General features: G+C 36.6%; 1 protein-coding gene across 1 annotated transcript in view; it reads left to right on the plus strand.

Annotated features, from left to right (window-relative positions):
• Positions 1-14,749, plus strand: part of LOC136025071 (fibroblast growth factor receptor 3-like) — a gene marked incomplete in the record, with an annotated part of 144,394 nt that overhangs the window by 70,296 nt on the left and 59,349 nt on the right. The window contains 1 exon segment of the mRNA XM_065700770.1: positions 9,581-9,769. Within this exon segment, the coding sequence (XP_065556842.1) occupies positions 9,581-9,769 (189 nt within the window).

The raw sequence follows: 14,749 nt of genomic DNA on the forward strand, positions 1-14,749 counted from the left end.
ACTTTTATATTATTAAATTTTATTATGTACATGAGGGGGTTTGTACCCTCGTTAATACCTCGCTCTTTTCACTAAATCGTAAGTTTTGTGCCGATTCTTTAAGAATGACCCCTGAATCAGAAAGGCCGTAGAATAAATAGTTGAAATTACTAAAAATATTTTAGCATAAAGAGCGAGGTATATATCTCCTCCTAAATACCTCGCTCTTTATGCTAAAGTATTTTTAGAACCCCTCATATGCGTAATAATCTCTGTTCGTTTTAAGTTTCAATGGTACTCCTTACTTTCAATTGAAAGAATTTTTCCATGTTTATTTTTTAATTTTTTTATAGTAATTTTAGAAAATCCTGCGCCCTTTTCATTGAATTTCTATTCCCCCATGACATATTTCTCCAAGGAAAGATCCTCCCACATAGACCCCTCCCCTCAACCCCACCCCCAAAACCAAATAAAAAAAATCCCCTGAAAACGACTGTACATTTCCCAATAACCTTTATTATATGTAAACACTGGTCGAAGTTTGTAACTTGCAGCCCCTCCCCCAGGGACTGTAGGGGAGTAAGTCATTCCCAAAGACATAGTTATTATGGTTTTTGACTATGCGGAACAAAATGGCTATCTCAAAATTTTGATCTGTTGACTTTGGAGAAAAAATGAGCGTGGGAGGGGGCCTAGGTGCCCTCCAATTTTTTGGTCACTTAAAAAGGGCACTAGAACTTTTCATTTCCGTTAGAATGAGCCCTCTTGCAACATTCTAGGACCACTTGGTCGATACGATGACCCCTGGGAAAAAAAAAAAACAAAAAAAACAAACAAATAAACACGCACCCGTGATTTGTCTTCTGGCAAAAAATACGAAATTCCACATTTTTGTAGATAGGAGCTTGAAAATTTTGCTATAGGGTTCTCTGATACGCTGAATGCGATGGTGTGATTTTCGTTAAGATTCTGTGACTTTTAGGGGGTGTTTTCCCCTATTTTCTAAAATAAGACAAATTTTCTCAGGCTCGTAACTTTTGATGACAAAGACCAAATTTGATGAAACTTATATATTTAAAATCAGAATGAAAATCCGATTCTTTTGATGTATATTTTAGCATCAAAATTCCGTTATTTAGAGTTTCGTTTACTATTGAGCCGGGTCGCTCCTTACTACAGTTCGTTACCACGAACTGTTTGATACGAGAAATACTCGAGACATTACCCGGTTTTTATCCCGGTTAGTTTGCAATGTGTAGTGATAGAATAGTGTCTGACCATTGGTAGCTATATTTTAATTAAATATTTAGTTGTTATTTTGGTTAGGTTAGTTTAGGTTAGAATAGTTCTGTTTAGGTTACGCATCTAATATATGCCATGATTTACCCCCACCCCCTAATATCCAAATACATAGCCTAAATTTGTTTCTAAACTATTCTATTTTTATCTTACTTAGGTATATTTCATTAGTATTAACCTGACCATTTCTCGAGTGTTTCTCGTATAATACCTAAGTACCGGGTTAACTAATGAAACCTTATCCTCAAGCTTATTTGTCATCACAAATTTTGCAGTATTTCAAAAACTTTTATGGCTTGTAAGTAATTAGATGAAATATTGGGATGTATTACGAACTCGTTTCACGTAAAGGAAAGTAATTGGCTGTGATCAGGGGTCACTCTTGCCTAGGGTAGCCACCTGTAGCACGAAATTTCTATTAGTTACCATTTTAGCACTATTACAGTCAATTTTTTGACTGAAGCATCGAAAATCGCTGTGTAGCAGGCAAATTAGAGCAACTGTAGCATTTTTGGAACTTAATGTGGTGGCAACCTTGGATGAGGTATGTCTTTTCATTTTTAGGTTAAGTATATCTTAGAAAAAGATATGCACTCTTTTAACGCAATGTTTAATTAAGTTATGTTTGATTAAACACAGTTACGGCCCTTAGGCATAGGGGACCAAGGGATTTATCTCTGTGGGGGAGGTCAAAAGACGAAAGGGTGTTTTTAATCTGGAATTTTTGAGGGAGTTGCTCAGAAAAATCGCGTGGGTTCATCCGATCCCCTTCTTAGATGAAGATGTGTTAAGAAAAAATCCTCGAATTAAGACCTCGAGTGAACCTCAGACTCATTTTGAAAAAGGTAAATATGCTGAAAATATGAACATCTGAACGCAAGGCTGCACAGGGGGAGGGTTTGAGATTTACACCTCCAGATGTGGAAGTTATTCAGAACGATCTGTCGGGTTTTAATTTTTGAATTAAAAATGGAATAGTTGTGGGCAAGTCAAGTCATGACTAATTGTAGAAAAAACCCAAGACAGATAGTACAATTAAGTGATAAGAAATAAATGGCATTAATTTTCCCTTCCCAGGGAAAGACCCTCCCCTGGTCTTTTTTGAATTTTTCGTTGATTTTTGAATTAAAAATGGAATAGTTGTGGGCAAGTCAAGTCATGACTAATTGTACAAAAAGCCAAGACAGATAGTCCAATTAAGTGGGCATCAAGTCATGGCTAATTGTAGAAAAATTGTAGAACAGGAAAAAAAAATCCATAGTCAATCATCTTCCCCCAAACCAAATTTTTCGGATATGACGCTCAATAAAACTAGCCCTCCTTTTTTTTACATGGCTACTAGACTCGTCATGAAAATTTTCTGACCCCCAAAGATTGGTTTCTACGCATGGCTGTTAATAACTATGTTGATAACTGGCAGTTTAAGATAAGATAACGTTTATTGAAAGCTAGAAAAGAGGCCATGTACACACAGACATTAGGAATCCAATAAATGAATGAACAACAATATCTTCACTATACCAAAATTAGAATAACAACCTTAAACTGACGAGCAAAGATTTTCTTTGAATAAGCACTCTTTATAATATCTGACGGTAGCCACTCAATATTTCTTAAAATTCTTTCCTTTAACTTGAATTATATTCTCTCCAATTTGCTTTCAAATTTATCTTTTTTGTATTCATTATTCCATCTCTATTCTGTTATGACAAAGAAACAAGAGAAGACTGCTGGTCAGGTAAACAAGCAGAATAAAAAAATCTACTAGACTGAGTTTTATTGCCCCAATCCGTGTAATAATTTTTAGAGATATTCCTATTGGGACTTCTTTAAATTACTCTGTGCCTATAAACGAAGAGAGTTTGAATTTTACAACCCAACTTAGATGCCAAGGTTAATTTTCGGCTTGAGTGTTTGGATGTACACGCCATATTACAGTGTCACTGTTGTCTTTTCCTAGACGGGTGGTGCAATAACTCCTGACTTTCAGATGAAGCCAAGGCAAATAAAGTCAAACTAAAGATTAATAGCAAAGTTTTATTCCGGCTTGGTAGAATTATACTATTTGCATCCTTGCTTATTGCAATGATTAATTTTACATTCTTCTCTTTACAAATTTGTAGGTAGGTCTACTATCAAATTATAATGTTTTATTAACAAAAATAAGTTTGAACTATTTTTCCGAAATCTTTTACTTTAACATTCTTTTTTTTCAAATCTTAGAGACACGTTTCATGATTTTTTTTTTTTTTTTTTTTTTTTTTTTTTTTTTTTTTTTTTTTTTTTTTTTTTTTTTTTTACGGTGCACATAGGTAGTTGTTTGATTTATAATAAAACTCAAAATTCAATTGCTCAATATTGTTTTAAAATAGTAGGCTAATGTTTAGTCCCTCCTAATTTTTTTTGTCACCTGGAATAATGAAATTTTTTCGTAGAAGTTTACACTTTAAATGCAAATTCATTTTCCCGTCAAACAAGATAGATAACTAATAGATAGTTAAACTAATACAAGTAAATATCATCTTTATTTCTTGGTCGTTTTCTTGATTGTATTAGTTGTGTTTAATAATTGAATAGTGAGCATCGCAAAAAAAAAAAATATTAAGAGTAATTACTTTGCATTTCGGCGCTGGATTGGAATATAGCCAATTTAGGCAGCTTTTCTGGACTACAGTGTTTAAAATCATAGACCAATGAAAGTGTGGCTAAGTAAGATCGAGATTTTTTTGCCAGTTCTTCTTTTTGCTGTGGCAGAAAATGGTGAATTTGTAGAAAGAGCAACGGCTCTCTAGAAAGGGAGATGCTAAAAAAAAAGAGAGGCATCTTTACAGTGCTATTTTTATGCTCTCTCTTTTGGTTAAAGTTGCGTTTTGACAATTCATCCCCTCATCACTGATGGTCTACAGTCAAAAGATATATGGGCAATAAATAATAAAAAAAGAAAAAAAAACTAAGACAATGAAATTCTTACGTTATAATATATAGCATAATTATCAGATTATCGTGTTTACTTTTATTATTAACAGTATTTTTAATTCATTTAAATTACTATTTTATCTGATATTCAGTAATATCACTCAGGCTAAACGGGATATCTCAAGTCTACGCAGGGTAACCGATTTTGCAACGGATCAAACACTGGAAAGAACAACAAACAAATATTTTTGTTTATATGGCTGTAAATGTGGCCATAAGGAGGGAGGGCGCATTTTCAGAGTCATGAGTATTATATTGAAAAGGACCATAAAATAAGGAATCTAGCGGTACCATTTTTATTTTATTTTAGTTTCATATATAGCTTATTGCGTGCTATATATGGGGCCATCAGGGTTGTGAGGCGAACTGTCATAGATACGGCTTTAACCATAAAAAAGAGCATGAAATTATCCAGCTAAAAATGGCATGTTTTTGGTCTAGCTAGTCTCCTTCTGGAAAACTGCTATTCTGCAATTTTACTCGTAAAAAAATATCAAAACTTTGACTGCATCATAAAGAAAGTCCACTTTTTTTGTTTCATACGTTATAAGTAACCTGATAGCGCAGTGGATTGAACTCTGCTTGGCGATATGGGACCAGGGATTCAATCCCAACTGCTACTATGTCGGGTGACAGGCTTGCTACCTCTTCAAGCACAGAAGATCTGGGAATTGAAACATCGACAGTAAAATACCAATCAATTAATAAAAAATAAATTAAACAATCATATAATAATAATCAAAATCATTCAATCAAAATAATTGTTAATAATTGTGTAATTTAGATAATAAATTAAAAGTCATCAAAAACAAATTATCACTTAATTAATTGAAAATAATTTTGTTCATAAATGAATATTTTTCTTAAAATGTGGCCTGAAAGTTCTGCGAGAGACATGCTTTGGGCGCTAATCAAGATTTTACCTGCCGCGTAAGGGCGGCTAGAATCGCCACTATGACATCCTCCCGCTCCGTTCGGGGATGACCAGCTTTTCATTTAAACCTAGACGATTGACTGACAAGGACAATCTTTGGCAATCTGTCGTCTTTTATCCACAGAATGTGTCCTAGCCATCTTAGCTTTTTTCTCATTATAGCCCTAAAAACCGTTACTGCACCACATAATTCGAACGGTTCATTGTTTGAGTTACGGTCATTCAGTCGGCCAGTGAAAAAAATCTGTAAGTAATTTTTTGGGAACATCCAACAAATCCTCTCCGTTTTATGGAGCACCTACGCTTCACAACAATACTGGACCAATGTCATCACTGTAGCTTTCAGTATTCTAACCTTGGTTCTCAAACTTGCCTTCTCATTCTTCAGAACTTTTTTCAACTGTAAAAAAAACACCCTGGGCCTTTGCTATTCTACTTTTAACATCTTCATTGCACCCACCATCTTTATCTATAATACTACCTTGGTATGTGTCACTTGATCGATTTTCTCGTTATCGAACATCATCTTTTCACCTTCGCTTGTTCCTAGTCTTGGTGACTTATCCTTCTTAACGTAAATTCTCAATCCTATTTTTTGATTCTGAACTTGCGAAACCTCTAAAAATTCACTTATTTTGCTAATGTTTTCATCTAGGATGCTTAAATCATTAGCATAGTCTAAGTCTAGGAAAGGGTTATTTCCCCATTTGATTCCCTGTTCTCCTATTGCCTTTGCTGTGTTCCTTAGGACAAAATTCAACAAAATTATCCATATGAATGGCGGCCCTGCTCAACTCCTGGTTTGATCCAAAACCAGTTACTAACCCCGTTTCCTAACTTTAATCGCAGCAATGTTATTCTTGTACATATCACTACTCACTTTAATGTGTTGTCTATCTTGTATACCATACATAGATAAAACCTTCACTAAAGCTTTCCTATCTGCTGAAGTAAACGCGTGCTCGTAATTGATAAAACTGAGGACTGAAGGTATTTGTTGACTCGGGCACTTCTCAATTATTAATCTAAGATGGAAATTTTCAACTACGCATCCTTTACCCTTCCTAAAACCACCCAGTTCTTATCTTAAAGCTTTATCTACAGCATCTCTAAATCTAAACAGTATCATCATACTAAGTAATGTGCTTCCTACAGAAACCAGGTCATTGCCTCTATAATCATCAAAGCCAGTCTTGCAGAGGGGTTTAATTAGAGTTTTCCTAAAATCGCTGGGTGCTTCCCCTGTTTTAAAAATTATATCGATATTCTTCTGTAACTCATCTCTAATCTTATAGCTTCCATATTTAATAAAGTCATTTTCCACACTTTCAGTACATGGGGCCTTATTTCTTTTTTTATGGCACTTGGTATTAACCAAGTGACATATAGCAGTCGCCAATTCTGTCGGTCTGTCTGTCTGTCTGTCTGTCTGTCGGTCTGTCGGTCTGTCGGTCTGTCCCGGTTTTGCTACTTTAGGCACTTCCAGGTAAGCTAGGACGATGAAATTTGGCAAGCGTATCAGGGACCGCACCAGATTAAATTAGAAATAGTCGTTTTCCCGATTTGACCATCTGGGGGGGAGTGGGGGCCCGGTTAATTCGCAAAAAATAGAAAAAATGAAGTATTTTTAACTTATCAGCGGGTATTTGGATCTTAATGAAATTTCATGTTTGGAATGATATTGTGTCTTAGAGCTCTTATTTTAAATCCCGACCGGATCTGATGACATTGGGGGGAGTCGGAGGGGGAAAACCTAAAGTCCCGGTTTTGCTACTTTAGGCACTTCCAGGTAAGCTAGGACGATGAAATTTGGCAAGCGTATCAGGGACCGGACCAGATTAAATTAGAAATAGTCGTTTTCCAGATTTGACCATCTGGGGGGGGGGAGTAGGGGCCGGTTAATTCGGAAAAATAGAAAAAATGAAGTATTTTTAACTTATGAGCGGGTGATTGGATCTTAATGAAATTTGATGTTTGGAATGATATTGTGTCTCAGAGCTCTTATTTTAAATCCCGACTGGGTCTGATGACATTGGGGGGAGTTGGAGGGGGGAAACCTAAAATCTTGGAAAACACTTAGAGTAGAGGGATCGGGATGAAACTTGATGGGAAAAATAAGCGCAAGTCCTAGATACATGATTGACATAATCGGAACTTATTTGTTCTCTTTGGGGTAGTTGGGGGGGGGGGGAGTAAGTCTTAAAAATTAGAAAAATGAGGTATTTTCAACTTGCGAACGGGTGATCGGATCTCAATGAAATTTGATGTTTAGAAGGATATCGTGTCTTAGAGCTCTTATTTTAAATCCCGACCAGATCTTGTGATGGGGGCGGGGAGTTGGGAGGGGGAACCTAAAACTTGGAAAACACTTAGAGTGGAGGGATCGGGATGAAACATGGTGGGAAAAATAAACACAAGTCCTAGATAGATGATTGACATAAACGGAACGGATCCGCTCTCTTTTGGGTAGTTGGGGGGGGGGGGGGTTAATTCTGAAAAATTAGAAAAAATGAGGTATTTTTAACTTACGAACGGGTGATTGGATCTCCATGAAATTTGATTTTTAGAAGGATATCGTGGCTCAAAGCTCTTATTTTAAATCCTGACCGGATCTGGTGACATTGGGGGAAGTTTGGGGTGGGGAGACCTAAAATGATGGGAAACGCTTAGATTGGAGGGATTGGGATGAAACTTGGTTGGAAAAATAAGCAAAAGTCTTGCATACGTAATTTACATAATTGGAACGGATCCGCTCAATTGCGGGGGGGGGGGGGTAATTCTGAAAAATAAGAAAAATAACGTATTTTTAACTTACGAAGGAGTGATCGGATCTTCATGAAACTTCATATTTAGAAGGACCTCGTAACTCTGATATCTTATTTTAAATCTCAACCGGATCAAACGTAATTGGGGGGGGGGGGGCAGTTGGGGGGACCGGAAATCTTAGAAAATACTTAAAGCGGTGAGATCAGGATGAAACTGGATGGGAAGAATAGAAACCTGTCTAAGATACGTGACTGACATAACTGGACCGGATCTGCTCTCTTTGGTGGAATTGGGAGGGGGGAGGTAATTTTGAAAATTGAGGTATTTGTAACTTACGAAAGGGTGACCAGATCTTAATGAAATTTGATATTTAGAAGGATCTTGTGCTATAAAGTTTAACTTTAGGTTCTGACCTTCTCACAAGTGCCAAATGAGCTCTTGGCTCTTCCGATCTCGTACCATATGAGCTCTCGGCTCTTCCGACCTCGTCCAAATGAGCTCTTGGCTCTTCCGACCTCGTACCATATGAGCTCTCGGCTCTTCCGACCTCGTCACAAGTGCCATATGAGCTCTTAGCTCTTGTTATTCTTTTCTTACTGTCACTAATTCTTCCTCACAAAGTAAACTATCATGTAACTATCAAAGTAACCTGTAACTCTATCATGGTTTAGCAATTGTAAAAATATTCTGCCCATATTTCTTTAATTCTTTCCATATCACTAATTGTGGCTCTACTCCTATCTTTAACTGGGGTAGGTTCAGGTTGCCTAATCCCTCTCAATTTATGAAAATGCCAGTACAATATTTTACTATTATGCCGTCTGGCAGCATCTTCCAGTTTTTCGGCAATTCAATCTAGGGCCTCCACTTTACACCTCCTTAACTCATATTTTAATGCTTTCCACTCTTTCTTTACATTTCTATTATTTTAATATTATCTATCATTCAAATAGTTCTTTCATTAGCCCTTCCTCCTCTCTATTAAACATGAAAGTTATTCTATGTCACTTTCATAGAAGAACCATCTTGGGATTGATTTGCTAGCTCTCTAAAAAGCTTGAAGTACTGAGGCAAGCGAAAATAAAATCTGATTTTTGAATTGGTAATGTCAAAATGTAAAAAACCATATAAGTGAAAAATAAGAAAAATTCGGATTACAATTTTTGATGACAAATGCCTCCATATGCAGTTTAGGAGCTTTCAGTTAAAGCAGACGTCGAATTTAAAGAAAGAAAACGTGGGTGAAACACTACCAAATAATGAGATAAAAATGTATGGCACAAAACAGCTGAAGGAGGTGTTACTTTCCTTTGAAGTTGTGGTTGTCTCAGGAATCGACAGATTAATGTTTGATTTTTTTGAAACAAAAACTGTTGTCAAATAAACAAAACTGATTTGGCTTTGCTTATGTTTTTTCACGGTCCAATGCGGCAACACTGACATAAATGTAATACTGCCCAAGAGTTACATGATTCTGAAACAACCAAAAGAAAAATATTAGAAAGTTGTGTTATTCAGGTATGAATAGACCTAAGAGGGGCTTCGGGGGTACAAAATTTGGTATCCTTGGTACATTAAGAATTTATTCTCATTATTTTCTTAATAGAAAGAATGATCTCATTTCAGGAGATCCCAAGCCACAGATAATCTGGACCAAAGACGGTGGCAACATATCTCGTAAGCTAGCCCCTGTTATCACCTCCAAATGGTATTTGAAAATGTCGGATTTAATTGAATCTGATACCGGGAATTATACTTGTACCCTTTTCAATGAGCATGGATCAATTAACTTTACCTACCAGTTAAGCGTCAAAGGTTAGTCAGAAGTTTTTTTGTTTTTGCTTGATTGTTGTGCTGCATTTTGGAATATTTTGCCTTATTTTGGATTAAGTTACTTTTTGTTAGTTATTACTTTGGCATGTTTAAATAAAATCGCATACTTCATAGACTAGACTATCTACAGGGCTCGGAATTAGTCAAGTCCTTAAAGTTCCTTTTTTTTGGCATAAGTCCCCTCCAAGTCCTTTTTTTATACAGAAAATCCCTAAACTCCCCTAAATATCCCTAAAAATTCCTATTTGAAAGCATAGTAGATTTGAAATCTGAAGCATGATATATTTGAAAGACCCTCTTTAGATAATATGGCTTTTCCACAGATCCCATTGTACTGGTCTCTTGGCTATGCCGTCGCAGTTCAGAAAAAAGCAAAAAAAAAAGTGGGAGCTTTGTCTGTGGCCAAAGTGTCTATTAACTGTGTTAAAGATAGGCAGCTAATAACAGCACAAAATTGGCTTACGTAGTAAGTGGGATAGAAGGGTCCATTGTGGTACCGTTCAAGGATAGAGAGTAACAGTGGCCTCTGGGGTGGGTGGAATAGATTGGTCATATCATGGTAACGTTCAAGGATAGATAATTTCCTGTAGCTTCATTAAATGAACCTTAATAGTATAAATTCGTTCGAATTGATTTGTATTCCAATGCAAGTTATATATTCTTTAGCTCTAAAGGTTAATTAACAAACTAATAGCAGATGGAGTGAGAAGAGGACAGTACTATTGGTGGAGTATTCGGATGGCAAAAATCTTGTACTCAAGTGTTTTTCCTGCTGCGATTAAACCTACTTACCTCTCTCGTCTCCCAAGCGTACCTAGGAAAGACGATGGACAACTGCTAATTTTGTCGCTCATGGTTAACTAAAGAAGACACGAGCGGCAGAAAGAGGAACGAATGATGCAGGATTGGTAATGATGAGTTTTCTTGTTACTGAAAAACATGCATGAAAAACCTTAGATGTTGCTAAGATTTTTACACCTTGAATCAGCAGGCTTCGTCAGACGAGCACAAGGAGCAGATTGTGATCCATCTCTATCTGTTACAGTTACCATTGTGTGGATCTGCTAGGCCAGAGTAGTGGTGTAAATTCGTCAAAATCCAGATGGAGGTGGGCAAAGTTGAAGCCGATTTTCTAAAATCAAATGAAAATGACCCTGAAAAATGAAAAATAAGCCATATAGCACCTTAAATGCAAAGATATCCTAAAGAAAACTGACCTGTTTCTCTGGATGCTTGAATCATGCAGGTTTGCCTTAGTTTTGACAAGATTTTTTCCCTCCCGGCCCTATAGTAAATTACGCCTCTGGGCGACAGTTCCCATCAAAAGCGACATGAGCTCTGGAAGTAAAACTCTTGAGATGCTGCATACAAAGCAGAAATCATTTGAGCACTCAAGTCCGTGCAAGCTTCTATGTCTGCAGCTTCGTATGATGGAATTATTGATGTCTTTGAAGCCATTTTCCTTGGTAAGCCACCGCCCAGAATGTCGATGAATGCAAAACAAACTATGTACTTCATAACTGATGCACTTCATCCACGCTGTAAACAGAATCTTATAAAGAACATAGGTAAAGCTTACTTGTTCTTGAATTCCACGAAACTACAAACAGTGAAGGAAAAAGAAGGAGCTACAGGTTAGATCGCTCTTTTGGTCCTCTTTAAAATATCAAGCTATGAGCCACCATTTGGTAACGTATTTCATGGGACATGCAACAGGTGAGGACACTGTAAAAAAAGCTGATGTCATACACTGGGAATAAGAGTTTACCTCTTGAAAGACTGATAATGTTAGTCAGCGATGGGCATAATGTCAACAAAAAGGTATAGTTGCAAATGAATGTATCGAAGAAGAAAAAGTCTTCGAAAGAGCTTGTAAAACATTGGAACGTGTAACACCCATGTTGTGCATAATACATTCATGAAAGGGCTCCAGAAACTTGGCAAGGAGTCATCCGATTTTGTTGTCATCTTGACATATTTTTTCCTTGGCTGGCCTGTACGATGCGAGGATTTTCGAGGATGCCAGAAAAGAAAGACGCTCCATACAATAATTTCATTCAGCATGTCCCAACAAGGTGGCTGAGATTGGATCCTGCTGTTCGCCGAGCGATTGATCAGGTGGCGGCGCTCTTGGAATATTTTTTGTATTATGTGCAATCCAAAAAACAGCTGAAGAATGTTGCGTTGTCAGCAAAGTACCTCAAGATTATAAACTACCTAAAAAGGAAAGATGTGCTATCAGAACTGACATTTTTGTATTCATCGTCTCAGCTTTTTATGAAATTCATAGCAGAGTTTCAGAAGAACGAACCCCTTGTGCACGCTGTTCATGCTGAGCTGAAAAACTTACTTCTCTCTGTTTTTGTAAGACTTCTGAAACCCGACATTTTCATGTTTGCCGATGAAATTTCTAACAGATTTCTTGAGAATATGGACAACTATTTGCTGGACACTATTGTAGGTGAGGTTGGTCTAGCGGTAGATGCTCGGAAAATCACCTTTGCTGAAAGACAAGAGTTCCGTCGAAGGGCGTGAAGGCATTTCGAGGCAGCTGCCGACCACTTGATCAAGAAGTGCCTTATCTCTTCTAATAGCCTTCTCGAAGTGCTTAGATAACTAGTTCTCATGTAAATGAAATGAGCTAGAAGTATATCAGATATAGTTGTGCTTGCTCGAGAGATCCCAGTTGGAGTAAGTGTTGATCATGTTAGAAGTGAGTACCAACCAACACCATCACGCGCTGACCATTGCTGGCATCAAATAAACTCTATGATGGATGATTTTGGTTGGCAAAAGCATGTGTTTGTGTTGAAGCTTGTAAAAGTCGCGTTGACATTATCGCATGGCAGTTCTGATGTAGAGAGGGGTTTTTCGCTCTCAGGATGACTTCTTCTGTCGGACAGACCCTCTATTACTGAAAAAAAAAAAATCCTGAATGCAAAGCTGTGTGTGATTGACAAATTGAACAGACATGGAGGCAAACCTGAAAGGTTTCCTATTCCCAAAGAATTGTTGACTTTTGCTTGGTTGTTTTGGTCAAAATAATAAGGCTACGTCGAGGGCAAGGCAAAAGAACAAGGTGCTGAACGAAGCGTCTAAGACCAGGAGAAAGAAAGGGAGCTGAACCTATTTGACACCTGCAGCAAAAAAAAGAGCTAGATAGACTTGAGGAATCATTGCTAGATAGACTGAAGCCAGAAAAGCTGGCTTCAGAAAAACAATAAAGGGCAATTGTTGATGCCTTCTTAAGAGAGGCCACCCATCGCTTACAGAGAGTGGTGGCTTCAAAGGATTCTATATACATTGCCTTGGCCAATTCCCTGCTAGAGAGTGCCATGAAAACGTGAAAAGGCGAAAAAACTAAAGAGATGAAAAAGAGAGGGCTCAAAAGGGCATACAAAAGAGGAAGTCGGATCTGATAAGCAAGTTCACCAATCTCTCAAAGAAGGTGAAAAAATGAATGAGTTAGCTTGCTAGCCGAAATCTTATGGATTGTATTTACTTGTTTCTAGTCTTGAAGTTGCTTTTTTTTTGTTCTAAATAAACATACCTGAAAGTTTGAACAAAAAAAAAATGGAAAAACAAAGACAACTGAACCGTCTCCAGCTTAAATGAGTTCCTGTCGAGGCTCATGAATATGATGACTCTTAGGGGGAATTGGCAACCGTTTCTTACTCGTTAACAAAGGAAAGTTTTGTCCATGAATGTCAAATAAAATTCCTTCCCACCTTGGTCCCTTTTTTCACCCCTATTAGTATTTTGACAGCTCATCAAGTCATTTTTCTGATGACCAGGAATGAATCCGAGCCCTTTATATACCAAAGTCATTCCTGATATATATATATATATATATATATATATATATATATATATATATATATATATATATATATATATATATATATATATATATATATATATATAGTGGATCATACTGCTTAAGATATCCAAATTTGAGCTAAGATTGTTTCATCTCGACTTTTTATGGCTCAGTACAAACGTTAAGAGTATTTGAATTTCAATAGCTTAACTTTTGAGAAAAATTATCCTCGTAGAAACGAAATAGAAGACAGATTATTCAGAAAAACCGCAATTGAAAAGTGTATCACGCGTTCATTACTTTTACTGAGGTTTGAAAAGTTGTGTTTCACGTTTTATGGAAATATTCTATTGACCAAGTTGCCTAATAGGTACATTGGAAGTAATTCGTCACTGCGTAGAAAAAAAAAGAAGTAATGAATTTGATTCAATTTAAAATACCGTAATAAAGAACATGGATAACTGCATAAGGACATCTGTATTCTACTCCTTTGAAGACCATAAATATTTTGTGACAAAAAAGAAACTTTTCTCAACCCTCTTGCCCTCCCCCCTCTCCCAAAGAAATTATGACAATTACCTTTGCTTGAATGTATCAAATCTCGTCTTTATGGTAAACTTCAGAGTAAAATACATTGATTTTTCCTTTTTTTTATCTTGCTAAAGTAGCTGAGTTTTATTTGTACTTAATTCAGACAAGGAAGTCTGCGTCCTATGTCCAAAGAACATTCTGACATATATGAAACAAAGCTTTAGTCTATGAAGTATTTTTTAAACAATGTGGTAGTCGTAAGCTGAACATTTTTAACAGAGGGTTCTTTGTACAAGGGGAAACGTTTGACAGACCAGAACCGTTTGAGTTCCACCAAATTAAAGACGCCATCTTTTTGCTCGTAATCCCTGTCCATGTCTTTGATTTCTCCTAGAGATATAGACGCAATGTCAGTCAATATTTTTTTTTTATTTGTTTTTTTTTAGCTGAAACTACAGAACCATTTAGCTATTTATAAAAAGAATTGCTTGCTTTAATTCCTTTGAAGAATAGATAAGAGTAATTTTCTGGGCTATGGCTGTTAAATACAGCCGCATGTCTCGAATTCCGTTGAAATAAGTTTAGCATAGTTCGTGGTTAGTAACAGTGGA

Source organism: Artemia franciscana, chromosome 3, assembly GCF_032884065.1.
Source record: "Artemia franciscana chromosome 3, ASM3288406v1, whole genome shotgun sequence".
Classification (NCBI taxonomy): Eukaryota; Metazoa; Arthropoda; class Branchiopoda; order Anostraca; family Artemiidae; genus Artemia; species Artemia franciscana.